The 17,513-nt window shown below is 33.7% G+C and overlaps 2 protein-coding genes across 2 annotated transcripts in view; both read left to right on the top strand.

The window, feature by feature from the left end:
- The window catches only part of LOC143251156 (uncharacterized), a 122,932-nt gene that overhangs the window by 33,352 nt on the left and 72,067 nt on the right, over positions 1-17,513 (top strand). The window lies entirely within an intron of this gene.
- LOC143250359 (uncharacterized) lies at positions 592-11,991 on the top strand. The gene is made up of 5 exons (XM_076500803.1): positions 592-659; positions 2,474-2,723; positions 4,874-5,150; positions 6,405-6,708; positions 11,488-11,991. The coding sequence occupies exons 1-5, from the start codon at positions 592-594 to the stop codon at positions 11,867-11,869; spliced, it is 1,281 nt and encodes a 426-aa protein (XP_076356918.1). The 3' UTR covers positions 11,870-11,991.

Raw genomic sequence — 17,513 nt, 5'->3', positions numbered from 1 at the left:
TCACAACTCTGTACTTAACAACAAAAAGTCATAAAAACTTTGAACATATTTTATAACTCTGTTTGTATTACAGTAAATGCAAAATGACAGTAAATAGCATTTTAATATTTTTTTATCTACCTACAGTACAAAACAATAGTGAATTTTCCAAGAAAACTGGATTTTTTTTTCTGTTAATTCAGGGAACCAAGTTGCAATAAGAACTAGTAACCATCACGTTCCTAGTCTTTGGATGAGGGGAGGTTCTGTAGAGATTTGTCCTCTTTTCACAACATCGACCCACATATTTCTTCTGTTCCACCCCTCTGTAGTTGATTCCTCTGTTATTAGGGTGTATTTGGTCCTGATGCTTTCCTAGCTGATGTTTGCATCCTTTTTGCTTCTCACTGTGTTCTTTGTCAGGTTCATTTCTTTGCCCAGAAGTTTCCAGGAATTTTCCTGACTTGCTGGAGGCCCATACTGAGGTAGTTTGGCATAAGTCATCATTGCCTACTATGGTTTCTTATCTTACTCAATCTTGCCATTTGGTTCCTGTTCCTAGACCCACTGAACCCAATTCTCCTTTTCCAGTTTCAGCTTCTTGATCTTGTTATGCCTCCCATTTCTCCAATGCTTGATGTCATGGTCATTGCTTGTTTTGTCAGTGATCAACTTGTAGGGTGTGGCTCATCTGTCTCTCTTCACAAGCTCTGAGCTGTACTTTCATCTGATACATATATTACTCAGGTTCTCACCAACAGCCTATCCTTCTGCTTCGTTTTACCTCCTACTCTCTTTTTGTTCCACTTTATTTTCTGCGTCTTGAGGATGTGGTCTCAGATCTCTTGACCAACAGTAGTATGAAAGGTATCCTTGGTAATTTTATTAAAAGAGAAGTACTAAAGGATGCAGATATATTGAAGGTTAACATTAATGATCCTTCAGTTTACCTTCCCTTAAGTGAAATATATCATGAGCAACAACTGGAAGTATCTTTCTAGAATATTCTTCCAAAGTCCAGACAAAAGAACTTGAAGAATTTCAGCTTAAGACATTGAATTTTTATGTCAAACCGAGCAAGGGAATATACAAATGGTTTGCATAATCTGGTATATTCACATATTTTACAGCTGTTTGAAGCTTCAGATCCAGAAAATGTGTCTCAAGGACACATTCAATTATTCCATTGGCCATAAAATTTCCTAATATTATTGAGGAAAATGAGTATTAAGATATCAACAGAGAATGGGGAGAGTCAACTCTACTAGAGAATGAATTTTAGAACCAGAGAAATACTGGTATTATATTTCTCAATACAAATGTGAAGATAAATTTTGTTTCCCAATTATCTCCAAATTACTATCATTGCCTCATTCCTCAGCTGCAGCAGAAAGGCTGTTCTCTTTGGTAAATAATATAAATGTAAAAAAATCATTCCCACCTAAGTACAGAAACACTAAATGCCTTATTATGTGGCAAAAATGTTTTAGAAAATATGGCATAAAGAATGGCAACCGTCTGAAAAATTGTACAAAAAATGAGGGAAACTAAATTGTATACCAACGAAGAAAAAAACAAAGTTTTTAATAAAATAAAATGTTTTTTATTTAACTTGATAAAATACAAGAATTTTCAGTAAATTTTAGAAAATGATTTGGTAAAATCCAAGAAAATCATCTGGCAACCCTGGTGTAGATAGTAGTTGGACATGTTTCAAAGGGCAATAAAACTTAATTATGAACAGACTTGTACTGTTATAAGTTTAAGTATACTTAAGATGGATTAACAAATGTAGTTTCATGTTAAAATTTGAAGTTATTCCAGAAAGAAAAAAAGTGTAATTTATTTTGATTTTTTTGGTAGTTACAAGGTCAGTAAAGTTGACTGATATCATGTTGAGATAGGATAGAGAAAGTTTTACTCAAGAAAAAAGTTTGAAATGTATTTAGGAGGTTTCAGCAATTACACGGGAGAAATTTGATATTTTTTAAAGAAGGAAATATATTTTTAATCTTAACATGAATATGACATTGCACGTGGACTGTTAGAAACAAATATTTGGTATATTTGTGGAGAAATCTTTTAGTTTATTAAAATTATTTCACTAAAAATATTTTTTTGTAATTGAAGGACTTAAAATATTAACTGAGAGACTGTCATATTTTGTGAAGACATGCATACTTTATTGAAACTTAGAAGTATGAAATTAATAAATACTTTATAAACAAGTATAAAGAGCTTACATGGTTGGTCAAATTGACCAAGCTGATGTTGAGAAAGTTAATATAGTTGCATACATCTGCAGTGACTTACTACACAAGCCTACTGCTAGTGTTTATTGGACATGTTTTGCTGTAGTCAGATATAGTTGTACTGATAAAATTTTATGCTCCTCTCCATGTGCATGTATTGACAAAAACCTTTTCTCGAGACAGTTAAAGATAAAGTGGCTTGCGGAAACTGTATGATTAAATTATACTTTTTTTTTTCCCAGAAATTTTGTTCGGGGAAAGGGACTGTCACAGGTTAAAGATGTTCTTCTACAGTCAGATGAAAGAAGAAAGAAAGCCTTGGAGTATCAGCGTGCTATTGAAGCTCAGATGGAGGAAAAGAGAAGGAAACAGCATGAGGAGAAGAAGAGAAGGGTACTAGAGGAACAGGAGGAGGAAAAAAGGCTTGCCCAGGAACGAGCTAGACTACAAGAACAATATGAAGAAGAGCAGAAAAAGATAAAAACGAAAGAGGTTGTACTGAATGTAGTTCAATAAACTTTTTGTTGTTGTAACACTAGTCAGATAGTGACATTTAAAATGCTTTTCAAAATGGAGTCGGAGACCTCTTAGTTTTAGTATATTTTCTCTCTCATTACAAAACTTTTTGATTAAGCTTGAAGGATCACAATAACTTGTTCTCTACAAATATGTATAAGAAAACATTTATATGGCAGCTGTCATTCCCAGTGTTTTTTGGTTTTTTAAGGAAATCCTAAGAAAACATTTATGATTTTCTATACCTTTCAAACTGCTTCCAACTATGCCAGCTTTAAGAATGAACTTGTAGTTGGTTGAACAAAAATATATTTATTTGGCTAGTTATTATCTTGATGTTCACTTAACCCTCTCACTACAGCCAGGTGAAAGTGCACTTATCACGACTTTTTAGAATTACATTAAACTTTTCATTAACTTACTTTATTATCATTGTATATGAATAAACTTGACTTTAAACCATAATTTTAAAAAAATCAGATTTTAATATTACACAAGCTTTAAGTTGTTGATTTATATTTTTTTTTTTAAATCATCACTCTCTCTGTAGTATGAGAATTGTGGCATTTGCTACTTAGGTGTTCCATGTTCTTTAATATATTTACCATCGCTCTGCTAATTAACAAATTTAATTTAAATTGTTGAGTACAATATAGACATTATTCAGACAAAGAATAATTTTTATAACCTTCAGTCATATTTCTGTACAGAGCCATAAACTAAGAAATGAGATCCACTTGCCTCTCACAAAGTATCAAATGACATTTTTACAGTATTATTTACAACCAGTAGAAACATTTTAGTTTAACAAATAATGTATTACATTATGTTGTTTTTGTACAGGGTATTGTCTATTTTGTTGTTTCTCAGGGTTTTCACATCAACAAGCTTAGTTGAATTTTTAAAGGCTCTTATTGAATAGTTAAAAAAGTCAAGTAAATTATGATAGCCATAGGACCTTGTTTGCTCTGTGTGTAATAATATTCTATGTTCTTAGATACATAGAATTGATTAAGTAAAAATTATTTAATGTAGTAGTATTGTTAGTAACAAAGAAAAATGGCTTAAATTTGATAGACAATTGACAACAAAAACTAGAAAATCCATAAGTATTTTTTTTTACACATGTATTCGTTATTTATATTTATAAAAATAATCAAAATGTAAAAATCGGAAACTCGTGAGATTAGGTAAGATGTTAAAAAAATTTTGTGAGATCTGTTTGCGATCAGTCCACGCTACTGTATTTAATTACTTAAAATGAGTTGCACATTTGCCAAGTGATTTACAACTTGTGTGGTGAGATAATTAATTGGACACGTAATAAAAGTAAGTGGAAACCGCTGTTGACTCTTACAAGCTTTAAGCTGTTCAGGATAAACAGCTGTAGTTTTATATTACAATTTTCAGTCATTCTAAAATAAAAACTGAGTGATTTAGGTTTACAGTAGTTTTGAAGTTGGTCATATTCACCAAATAGGTATAGATTTAGGGTAGAGAGAGAGTAATGGCTAAAATATGAAGTTTTACTGAAAAAGTTTGACATTCGTTTAGGTTTTCAAGATTATGCAAATGAAATTTGACATGTTTAACCTTAACGTGAAGAATCATTTTGAACAGTCAACATGTTGACTCCATATATTCATGGAGAAATGTTTGGTAAAAATACTTAATTAAAGAAAATCTGATTCTCTGTGTACAGGAGATGTTTAATGCTTATGAAAGCCTCTAATTATTTTTAATGATACAACCAAGCAAAGGTTATAGAATAAAAACTTGGTTACTTTGTGGTTATGAACATGGTTGTATTGACCAAGTTCACAGTGAGAAAGTAGTGTAGTTTGTTTTTATATATTTCATGGATTTCTTGTTCCTATTCCAAAGCCAATGTGATATTTTTATTCTACCTTCAAGAACTGGATTCAATTTATTATTCAGTTATATGTTAAATGATAAACTTTGGAAAGTAAAAAGTAACTCTCTGTAGAATAGTATAATTGGTTTACAGAAAAACTAAATTATACTGTAGCTTGTCACTTGCAAATTTGTATCGAATGTTACTAAACTTTTATTTGTATCACACATAATGTTTTGCAGTAATGTTTTTTGTTTGTTTTCCTTAATAGGAACAAGAAGAAAGAAAACGACAAGTCTTATTAAATGCTGTAAATCAGGCTCAAGCAGCAGCTGAAGCTGACAAGAAGGCTCGTAAAGCTCAGCGACTTGGCAGACAAAAGGTAGTGTCTGATAGTGAAGAAACAAATAGCCTCAATCATTATCAGGCACAGAATAACCATTCAAACAACCCAAAAGATGGAGCACTATCCGATTCTGAAGTGATTAGAAATTCAGACAGTCCCTTAAATGCATCAAGAAGTGAAATTGAAGACTCAACTGAGAAAAGTATATTCCTGTTCCATTAAATAGTCTCATTTCTTTTCATTGATTTATTTCACAAAGCATGGCAAAAGTATGCTTTGTTTATAAATATGAGAGAGAAACTCTTGTGAAATATTTTTCTAACAGTTATTGTTGCACTTTCTAAAATGTATTAGATATTTTGGAATTACTAAATGATATAAGAAAAATAAGGAATTAAAATTCTCAGTACTGTTTTTACGGAAGAAGTAGAAACAGGAAAAGGAAAAATTAACTGCCTATCAGATATTTTTTGGATTTTCTCTTAAGTTACTGTTCCACTACTAAAGAGAGTAGAGAAAGCTTGTTTTTTTTCAAAAGGTTTTGTTTTTCTAGTTGATAGAAAAGCAAATAATTCTTTACAGTATGCAGTTTCATAATTTCTATAGAGTTAATAAGTCTGAGAAAACAATCTGCACCGTAGTTCTATTGAAAATTGTTAGCTAACTGATGGCTGATGTGCATTGATAAAAAAAAAAGATTAGGGTTATAGCTCAAAGAAGCTGTAATTTCATCCCACTCAGAAGCATGTTTTTTTAAGAGCCAAAACTGTACCTTACATACACTGTCTAAAATGCTTTTGAAACAACTGATTTGATTCATTCAGTTGTTCATATTAAACTATGTACAGTGGCTGGATGATGATTATAAATATATTTTTGATATTAAAAGCATCTTATTCATTCATAATTTGCTTAGACTTTGCTGTGCAATAAAGACATATATAGATCTGAATTGTTTATTTAAAGTTTAAATTATTAATATACTCTTTCAATCTGAGTTGCCCCATTTTATTTATCCCACATTTGAGCATGATTATAATTATGTATGAGTTTTTACAAATTCTAGAAGCAATAATTATTGGTAATAACTTATAATAAATTTCAATTTAGGTATTCTTTGTACTGGGAAAGAATAAAATTACTGTTGTCAAGAAGCTGTGTGTGTGTTATTAATTTTGAATTATTCATGTAACATTTCCTTTCAACATTTGTGGTAGAATATACACAGATTAATTAAATAATTTTGAGCTTTGTTTGGTAACTATGAGGATTGAATGTTTAGTATTGTTATTTTCGATGTACCTGTTTTTCTCAAAACTGTATTCTGTACATAATGCATAATTATTGTTTGTTTGATTGTTTCCTTTAGAGGTCAAGAATTATCAGTTCATATTTGTTTTAATTGTTTCTTTGAGTATTATAAATGACTGAAATGTAACACCTTTCATATCATTAGCTCCAAGATACACCCAACAAATGGCTAGAGTACAGCCAGTCCAAACAGTTGAACATCAGTGGGTATCTGAGAACAACCTCACACAAGATACCTCTGGTTCTATCAATCGTGAATTTGCCGTACAAACAACCCATTCCACATCAGCAACTGTGGTCCATTCTCCTTATATTGAGAATCGAATTCTGACTCCTTCAAAACTTAGATTGAGAGCTAAGCAGGTACAACTTTTAGGACGTGAATTTGGGACCCAGACAGAAACGGACATTTCTGAAAAGTGGTTAACAGATAATGCTGATGCAGACAGGTTAGTCAAATCTGCTTTTTTTAAGGTTGAAAAAGGTCTAATATTAATATTTCCATGCAACAAAAATTAAAAGGTTATAGATATTTTGATTAAAGGAAATGATGAATACAATTCCTATATCAAAGAATAACTTCAAGATTTGTTGAAGAGGGGGAGGTAATTGAAGTAAACTAAAAAAAAACTACAAAATTATTTTATTTGTAGGCATATTGTATCAGAATATAACCATAGAGAGATAAAATACTATCATAATTATCCATACCAACACAGGTCAGAGACCAAGTCATCACCTTTGTTGACTCACATTCAAACTTTTATTGAACTACTATTTTATGAACGTATGTGAGTATGTTTGATATCAAATTGAAGATTGTAGCTCAAATTTTAGTATTACACATTAGTTTATTTCTTAATTTAAAAGTAAATGTTAAAAATACAACCACCTAAATATCAGTTTTTGTGTTTTACATGATATGTTGAATGCAACATTGGTTCAGATTGGATGTTTGTGATGTCCAAATACAAAGTCTAGTTTTTTACAAATTAAATATAAAAATTACTGATATTGTCAACCTAGGATATAAGATAAGAACTTCCCACCTTTTTTTTTTTTTTCTGAGATATTAATGTATTTATTGAATCAACCAAACTGGCCCAACGTACCTCTTCATATTTTGAAAATACCTGCTCACGTACAGCTACTTCACCCAGAATGTTCTCCTAGTGATTTTCTCAGCCTCTGTGAAATAATTACGCAGCAAACTCTTTCTTTTCATGCTAGTTTCCAAGCAGTAAGTTAAGACATTAGTTAGGTTACAATTGTATATTTCCAAGCAGTAAGTTAAGACATTAGTTAGGTTGCAATTGTATATTTTTTAGACCAAAATACAGCTTAATCATAAGCTTGATAAATTATAGTGAAATGCTGCAGTAATTTATGATTTTTGGTTATTTCAAAATGTATATATAAATTAATTAATCTTATAAGTTTTAAGTTTTAAACTTCTAACTAGTGTATTACTTTTTATTTTTTATACACTTTGAAAATTTGTGTGTACGTGCGTGTGTGTGTGTGTGAAGACAAAATATGTTTGTTTGCACCTTTACTCCTCCGAGTCTGTTGTGTCGGTTTTAGTTGAAATTCGTATGTAAATACATTTAACTATGGAGAATGTCCTAAGAGGTGAAAGTTGAACTTAACTTTCTTTCTATTTTGTAAAATCTATTGGTTTATCATTCCTACTCTATTGAGTCAATCTCAAACAGTTTTGACAGACTAAAGACTATGTTTAATATTCCAAATGGATTCAAGGTCAGAGTATGAATGTTGTTTGATTATTTCTCAAACAACCATGCTTTTCTCACAGTCTACCAGATATAGGGTGTACAAGGGTAGGATCACTTCAGATATTTGTTTGTTGGTGAATTGGAAGAAAACTGTATATGTTTATGAAGAAGTTTTGTTATAATCTGAAAATTTTCAAATAAAAGTTTATGTTAAAATTATTACTTTGAAATATATGATTGCTTGTAAACTTACAATTCTTTAATTGTTTAAACCTTCCCTGCAAATTGATAGGTATTTCAGCTTGCGTAGACTCAATACCAATCGTGATAAGTAACTTTGGGTCAATATTTTTAGTTAAATTTTTCTCTCAATTCTTTGCATGTAGCAAACATCTTATTAAGCTAGAGGTAGAAATTTCATAAACTTGTATTAATTCTTTTCATTAGATAGAGGTTACTTTGTATAGTATGTCTTCGGTATCATTCACCCTTATACGTTTCTCACAACAACTTGATCACCCCAGTTCAGTTAAAAACAAAACAAAAAAAAAATTAAAGAGTGAAGTTTTTTTTACTGTGGCTTCAGTAAACATCAAACTAAATTACAGTAAGTAATAACAACTACTGATTTTTTTACTGTGGCTTCAGTAAACATCAAACTAAATTACAGTAAGTAATAACAACTACTGATTTTTTACTGTGGCTTCAGTAAACATCAAACTAAATTACAGTAAGTAATAACAACTAATGATTTTTTTACTGTGGCTTCAGTATACATCAAACTAAATTACAGTAAGTAATAACAACTAATGATTTTTTTACTGTGGCTTCAGTATACATCAAACTAAATTACAGTAAGTAATAACAACTGATGTTTTTTTTACTGTGGCTTCAGTATACATCAAACTAAATTACAGTAAGTAATAACAACTGATGTTTTTTTTACTGTGGCTTCAGTATACATCAAACTAAATTACAGTAAGTAATAACAACTAATGTTTTTTTTACTGTGGCTTCAGTATACATCAAACTAAATTACAGTAAGTAATAACAACTAATGATTTTTTTACTGTGGCTTCAGTATACATCAAACTAAATTACAGTAAGTAATAACAACTAATGATTTTTTTTACTGTGGCTTCAGTATACATCAAACTAAATTACAGTAAGTAATAACAACTAATGATTTTTTTACTGTGGCTTCAGTATACATCAAACTAAATTACAGTAAGTAATAACAACTAATGATTTTTTTGGTCGTACATTTGTTGTATAATTGATAAAACTCATTTGCCCCGTTTCTGATCTCATTAACCCCTGGATAAATCATTCATCCAGTTGAGAATATCTGACATTATACAATGATTCTCTCTACTATTTATACTATTTGACCCTAATTGTGTGTCATGCCTTCTTGGAGTGGGGTCACACTTATTTTAAAAATTTATACATTGGCAGAACTTGAAGATTTGTGTTTGGAATGATTACTGATTTAGTTGAGGATTGTGGGATACAGCATTAGGACCTTGACCTTTTCTAATATTGTCTGCATGACTCTCTCTGTTGCATTTTTGATCTGTATACCTTGTGTAGATTTTTTACAACTTGTTAATATACCTACCTAAAGAAGTCAGCCAGTGAGTTGTATATTCATACTATTTATATTAATAACTATTTTCTGCATCAAATTTCTCTAACCTACATTTTGTGGATATCAGTGTATCCAATAATGACTGTAGTTATTAATTTTGTGTCATTGAAAAATAAACTAAGCTGTGATCTTGGTGCATTACTATTAATTTTGCATAGATAAACCTATTGAAAAACAGCTGTTATAATTACATTTTTTGTTATATCATGCACTGTACACATTTGAAAATATGATATAACTAACGTTGGTTGCCCCATAACATCAGACATTCTTATCTATCTTCACAGTTTTTTGGATACAAATGAAAAGAAGCCGTTGTAATTTTGGAGTATAAACCACAGTTAAACTCAACACAATTGTTAATTACCACTATTCATATTTCATTAATATAATAACACATTTTATCTATCTACTATAAACAATGTAGTTTAATGTCTCATCCTGTACATTGTTCTATGTACAACAGTAATGTTTGTATGCTTGCTCATGAAGCCAACCTTGTTGTGTAGACTCGAATTATCATAATTGTTTTTATATATCTAAAATGAATTAACATGTGTCTTGTTTGATGTGATAAAGGTATAATGTTTAAGTAACAGCATAAATAAAGTTTTGTTTTCTGGTGTAATAGGTCATGTTTTCTTTATTTCTTAACAATATCTGTTTTTACTGCACAGCTCTTTAAAGTACATTGTCTAGGAGTGAAGAGAATTATTCTTGTCTATCATGTTTCTTACCTTCTTGAACATAACTGTGTGTCATGTTATTGTCTAGGAGTGAAGAGAATTATTCTTGTCTATCATGTTTCTTACCTTATTGAACATAATTGTATGTCATGTTACGATTGTGTTTTACTTGAACATAACTGTGTGTCATGTTACAATTGTCTTTTACTTGAACATAACTGTGTGTCATGTTACAATTGTGTTTTACTTGAACATAACTGTGTGTCATGTTACGATTGTGTCTTACTTGAACATAACTGTGTGTCATGTTATGATTGTGTCTTACTTGAACATAACTGTGTGTCATGTTACAATTGTGTCTTACTTGAACATAACTGTGTGTCATGTTACGATTGTGTCTTGAACATAACTGTGTCATGTTACGATTGTCTTACTTGAACATAACTGTGTGTCATGTTACGATTGTGTCTTACTTGAACATAACTGTGTGTCATGTTACGATTGTCTTACTTGAACATAACTGTGTGTCAATATGTTAATTACATTGTCTTACTTGAACATAACTGTGTGTCATGTTACGATTGTGATATTCTGTCAAAATAATTAAATAATTCCTATTTTCCATCATGTGATGGGAAAAAAGAGGTTTGTCATAAGAAGTGGTTGAACTAAAAAAACAAATAGAGGAAGAAAAAGACTTGTTTAATTTATTCTCGAGGGTTGGTGGCATTCTTTGTTTTAGGAATTTTACAATCAATAAATGTATTGTTTATAGACAAGACCTCTTAGTTTTGTAGAAGTGCAATTGTTTTCTAGGATTTATCTTTGTAATTGATAAATTCATTACTTAGAGGCAAGACTTTAGTTTTGTAGAAATGTAAGTTAGAATATTTTTTACATTTCTTTGCACGTTACACTAAATGAATGGTACCAAAGGAAAATTATCAATTCTGAAATATTTTTGAGTAAAACGTTGAAACGAAATTAGAATTATAACTTGTACTTAAATTTTGAAACTTAATGTGCAAAGGTACACTCAGCATATGAAAGATTTTTACTTGTCCTGAATGGGTTAATGTTGATATTAAATATTAGAATATACTTTTCATCTATTAAGTTGTCAGAAACTTAGAAATTTTTGTTTGTTACACACAGCACTACCAGCTCAGAAGTGCATTCTTACCGAAAAAAATTTCATCGGGTACAACACAGTAAACCTACTAAAGCCTCTCGTAAAATCTTTGAGAGAAATTTTGATGATCCAAGGGACCGTCCAAAATGGAATGCTAACCAACCTGAGAAATCTTTTGTGAAAATGACTGAAAGAGACCCAAATTTCCACAGAAGAAAAAAAATGCAGGAGCTGAGAAAGCAACATTGGGAACGAGAAAGAGCTTATCAAGAGGCTATGGCTGAGGCAAGACGGTCTGTCATTTCAACTCGTAAAATAAAGAAAAATATGCACTTCAGTCAAGCTCCCTTAAGTTCAGAAGGGGAAGGAGGGCAAGAGAGTAGCTCGGACATTGATAATCGGTAATAAATGTGATCATTTCTGCACTGTCACTTTTCATTTTGTATTCTAATATCTGTTTGTTTTTTGGTGCATAAGAAAAACAAAAGCAATTAAAAAAAAATGTTATATCTACAACATGGTTTCTGCTCAGTAATTATAAATTTTTCTTATTATGTCTCAGGATGAGCTTGTGAATTCAAAACCTTTATGTATAGAAATTTTGTTGACACTGCAGTGAGGTTACTGATTGTTTACCATATCAGGTTTTAATGAAACCAATATAAAGTAATAGATTTCCTTGACGTGATCGTAAACCGAAGGGTTCGCCAGCCACTTCACCTACCCGTTCTTAAAAATGGCCACCTTGATACAATGGAACTGTCGAGGTTTACGTTCTAATCTGGATGATATCAAAATGCTGATTGCTTCCTACCATCCTGTTTGTCTTTCTTTACAAGAAACATTTCTCAAAACTGCTGATACTGTTTCCATTCGGCAGTTTTCTCTGTACAGAAATGACAGGTTGTGTGATGGTCGAGTACATGGAGGGGTGGCACTGTTGGTTGATCAACACGTGCCCACCCTGTCTTTGTCACTCAACACACCCTTGGAGGCTGTAGCCATCCGTGTTTCCTTGGGTCATACCATCACTGTTTGTTCTCTGAACCTGTCCCCTGGAAAGACATATGATCAATCAGATCTTGATGCTCTCGTTGAACAATTGCCATCTCCATTTCTAATCCTAGGGGATTTTAATGGACATCATCCCCTCTGGGGAAGTGTTATTATTGATGGGAGGGGCCGATCTGTAGAGCGGATGCTCTCTGATCACAATCTTTCTCTTTTCAATACTGGTTCTTCCACTTACTTTCATGCACCTAGTCAGTCCTTTACTGCTATTGATCTCTCAGTTTGCTCCCCTTCATTATTCTCCCATTTTTCATGGAGGGTTGACAGTAATCCACTAGCCAGTGGTCATTTTCCTATACTTTTGAGAGAGACTGGCCGTGGTCGATGCCACCCTACCCATGTGCCCCAGTGAAAGCTGCATCAGGCAGACTGGTCCACTTTCACTGCTCGCAGAACTTGATCCTGCCATCGTAAATCAGCCATCAATAGACGACTGTGTAGCAGCGGTAACTGACTGTATTACACATGCAGCTGCTCAGTGTATTCCTAAAACCTCGACACGTTTTCCACGATATCCTCATCAGTGGTGGAATCCTGCTTGCCACTTAGCACGGAAGGCTCAAAAGCGGGCCTGGGATACTTTTCGTAGATATCCCACACTTTCAAACCGGGTTGCTTTCCAACGGGCCGTGCACATGCTAGGTGGGTAAGACGTCAAAGCTAGAAGGAATCTTGGATTAAGTTCACAACCAGCATATCTTCTACCACCAGTTCCAAGATCATATGGGACAGGAATCGAAAGGTTAATGGGCACTACAATTCTTTCCCCCTCTCGATCCTACTCTCTGATGGTCAGAAGGTGACTGATGTTCGGAACATCGCTAACACTCTAGGTGAAAGCTTTGGCGGGTATCTAGCAGTTCTGTTTGTTTCTCCACCTTCCTGGCCATCAAGACTCGGGCAGAGTGATCACCTCTTTCCTTTCGAACTGACTGTTTCTTTGACTATAATTGTCCCTTTACCCTGGTGGAACTAAAAATGGCCCTTCATCGGTCTGCCAGTGCGTCTGTTTGACCTGATGATATTCATTATGACATGCTGCACCATCTATCTCCTGCTTCTCTTGATGTTCTTCTGATTGTTTTCAACCGGATCTGGCAGGAGAATGTTTTTCCTGATGCCTGGCGCCAGGCTATTATTTTACCTTTCTCTAAGCCAGGGAAAGATCTCAAGATTCCTTCAAACTACTGTCCAATTGCTTTGACGAGCTGTCTCTGTAAGACATTAGAAAGGATGGTTAATGCTCGTCTTGTTTGGTTCCTTGAATCAAACAACCTCCTCTCCCACCCAGTGTGGGTTCCGTCGACAACACTCCACCACATACCACCTAATTTGTCTTGAAACATCTATCAGAGAAGCCTTTCTCAACCGCCAACATCTTGTATCAATATTCTTTGACATAGAGAAGGCTTACGACACAATATGGAGGTATGGCGTTTTCTTGAGACCTCCATACATATGGGTTACGTGGCCATCTACCAATGTTTATTAAAAAATTTTTAATGGACAGGAGATTCCAAGTTTGTGTGGGTTCGACACTTTCCCGTTCTTTTGTACAGGAACTTGGAGTCCCTCAAGGCTGTGTATTGAGTGTTACACTCTTCAGTATAAAGATAAATGCCATCACTGAACAACTCCCTCTCACTGTTGTGAATGGGCTGTATGTCGACGACTTTCACATCTCATGTCAGTCGTCAAACATGAGATATATTGAGTGGCAACTACAAACCGCCCTCAATTGTGTGGAAGTGGACTCTGGCGAACGGCTTTAATTTCTCTCTCTCCAAAACTGTATGCATGCTCTTTTGCCGTCGACGGGGTATTCACCCTGATCCCGAACTTCATATCGGTGAAGTTTTGCTGCCAGTGGTCCCGGAGACCAAGTTCTTGGGGCTTATCTTTGATCGAACTGACCTTTATACCACACTTAAAGCAGCTTGGTCAAATGCAAGAGCACTGAACATCCTCCGTGTTCTCTCTTCTACCAGTTGGGGCAGATCGCTGTTCAATGTTAAAGGTATATCGTGCTCTTATTAGATCGAAACTCGATTATGGATCAATGGTCTATGGCTCTGCCAGACCCCGCCTTAAAGATGCTGGACCCCATTCATCACCAAGGACTTGACTCTGCACTGGGGCTTTCCTGCACCTCTCCAGTTCAAAGTATATACATTGAATCTCATGAACCTTCTCTACATCTTCGCCGTTTGCAACTATCTTTACAATATACTTGAAACTTCATTCCTTACCAAAGCATCCCACCTGGAAATGTGTTTTCCTTCCTCGGTGGGCAGTACTTTTCTGAACAGACGATCTGTCATTGCTCCGTTTGGCCTTAGCATTCGGGCACAATTGGATGAATTGGGTCTGTCCTTGGATAACATTGCAGATTCCACAGGTTGGCCCATCCCACCATGGCTTATTACAGCCCCAAATGTGACCTTTCTTTCAGTCACCTAAAAAAGGGAGATATTCCAGATTGGAAGTACCATCTTTTATTCAATGAATATCTTTCAAACAATCATTCAGTTCCCATTTATACAGATGATTCCAAATCAGGCAATTCAGTGGGCTCTGCTATCGTTTGCTATGGGTCAGTAGTTGCTAAGCAGAATCCCTTCTACAGCTTCTGTGTTCACTGCTGAACTGTATGCCATATCTCTTGCCCTGGATAATATTGCAACTGAGCAGTACTCCAACTGTGCTATTTATACTGATTAAGCTTAGTTCTATACTTGCCTTGGAATCGCTACACGTTAGCTCACATCCTATTCTCGCTGATATTCGAAACCGACTGGCCCATTTCTCATTAGCAGCTACTTCAATCCAGTTTTTCTGGATACCAGGCCATGTTGGTATTCGCGGAATGAGCTTGCAGACATGGCAGCTAAATATGTCTGCTTCAGCACCATCACTCCTATGCCTATTCGTGCATGGACTATGGTGTTGTCTTCAAGGCTCGGCTCGTGCCAGCTGGCAGTCCACTTGGGTGAGCAGCGTGACAACAAACTTTTCAAATCAAACCGAAATTGGACTTTGGCCATCTAGCTTCCGTAAAGTTCGGAAGGAGGAAGTCGTTCTCACTAGGCTACGCATTGGTCACAGTTTTTTAACTCATCATTTTCTTTTATCTGGAACTGATGCACCAATGTGTAGTTTGTGTTACACTCAAATCACTATTAACCACGTTTTACTTTCTTGCCATCGTTACAATTCTCAACGACGGCAATATTTTAAACATATTTTTTCTCATGGTCAGTCTGTAACATTGGACAGAGTTATTGGTGATGGTGACTCTGTCCACCTTGATAATGTTTTTAATTTTTTAATGGCCATTAATCTTTTTAATCTCATTTAAGTGTTGCATATTTATTCATTACACCTTTTTAATTGTTGTTCCTTTTTCACAGTTTTAATCTCTCTCCTTCAATTTGACATTGGACAATGGCCAGAACGTTAAATAACTCGACACCAGGACTGGAGAGGCCAACTTCAGGTGACTAACGCTACTGTTTGAAATATCTGTTTGAACTACTCGTTAGTCGTCCTGGCGAGTTGTTATTATACTTTTGCTGCATATCATTTCACACTTTTACTACTTAACTTTTTAGTACTGGCCATATTGACTCATAACCCAGAACCAGGACTGGAAAGACCAACTTCAGATGACTGACGGTGGTTTTTATACTTACCTGTTAGTCTTCCTGGCGGGTTATGATCATTACCATTCTGCTACAGGTAGTCCTTTACAACTTTGTTGACTGGATGTCAACATTGGTTTTTACGCCATTTTCTGTTTTAATTGCCGTTTTGCTTTTATCTTCAATTACTTTTACAAATTTTACTCCATTTACTTGACTTTTATCTTTTTACTGGACATTTGGCTACTCATTATTACAATTTTTGGGTGTCTTTTAAAACTTCTATTCTTTTACATTTTGATACTGGTTGCTATGACACATAACCGGAACCAGGACTGGAAAGACCAACTTCAGGTGACTGTGGTGGTTCTTGAACTTACCTGTTAGTCAGGTTATGATCATTACCTTTTTGCTAGAGTAAATACCTTAACTTCTTATACTCTGCCTTCTATCTTAACATTGTAGACTAGGTGTCAACATTGGTTTTATACTTTTTTGTTTTACCTTCATTTCCATTTATGTCTATTACTACATTTATTTATTTATTTTTTACATTTTTACCGAATGTCTGGCACAGATAGCCTCACTGCTTTGTGCCATAAAACACTAAATTAGTCAATCAATTCAAAAAGAAACATTCCTGTGATAAAGATCCATTTTGTTACATTGTCAGATGGTTATATTTTTAAAACAAGTATCGCATCCAACAAATTACACAAAAATGTCACTACATATTTTAGTAAAATGTGTTATTTCTTTTCTTCACCTATAATAAATTTTTTCTTGGCAACTCATTTATAACTGTTTTTTAACATAAAGTTCTGAAGTCTGTGCAGTTTCCATATTTCTATATATCACACATTGAATGAAATACCGTATATGTTTGTAATCACCTTGTGTGCATACCTGTTGTTCCAGAGATTCATTAGTAAGTACATGTATCTCAACCTGGGAAGTTAAAATTCAAAACATTTCTGATACTTACATTTCTTCTTGCTAAGTTCTTTTAATTGCATAAATCATATGTTTATTGAAAACAAAGAACATTGTGTTAATATTAATATAAAGTAGGCTTAATAACATCTTTTCAAGTTTTATTTTACATTTGTTTTATACTTAAAATCTTCAAAACATTTTCTGTCTAATTTAATACAACTTACCTCAAGTTGATATCTAGCAGGACTATCAATAGTTAAGAATCAGTTTGTGTGAAACTTGTGAAAAGGTAAAATTTAGTACATGGTTACCTTCTGGGGGTAAGGAAGCAAACCCTACAAGACAATGATTTATTCATTGAAGAATATTGTGCAATTTGGTGCATTTCTTGGATCACTGTG

The sequence above is a fragment of the Tachypleus tridentatus genome, chromosome 5, assembly GCF_004210375.1.
Source record: "Tachypleus tridentatus isolate NWPU-2018 chromosome 5, ASM421037v1, whole genome shotgun sequence".
NCBI classification, from domain to species: domain Eukaryota; kingdom Metazoa; phylum Arthropoda; class Merostomata; order Xiphosura; family Limulidae; genus Tachypleus; species Tachypleus tridentatus.
The sequence above is the reverse complement of the archived record's forward strand: the minus strand, read 5'-3'. Positions and strand labels throughout refer to the sequence as shown.

What these genes read in the sequence shown, in the direction of transcription:
- LOC143250359 (XM_076500803.1), top strand. Translation starts at nt 592, where the DNA reads ATGCCTCCCATTTCTCCAATGCTTGATGTCATGGTCATTGCTTGTTTT. An exon ending in AAAAGATAAAAACGAAAGAG is followed by an intron (nt 2,724 to 4,873) that starts GTTGTACTGAAT and finishes TTTCCTTAATAG; the next exon opens with GAACAAGAAGAAAGAAAACG. An exon ending in TGAAGACTCAACTGAGAAAA is followed by an intron (nt 5,151 to 6,404) that starts GTATATTCCTGT and finishes TCATATCATTAG; the next exon opens with CTCCAAGATACACCCAACAA.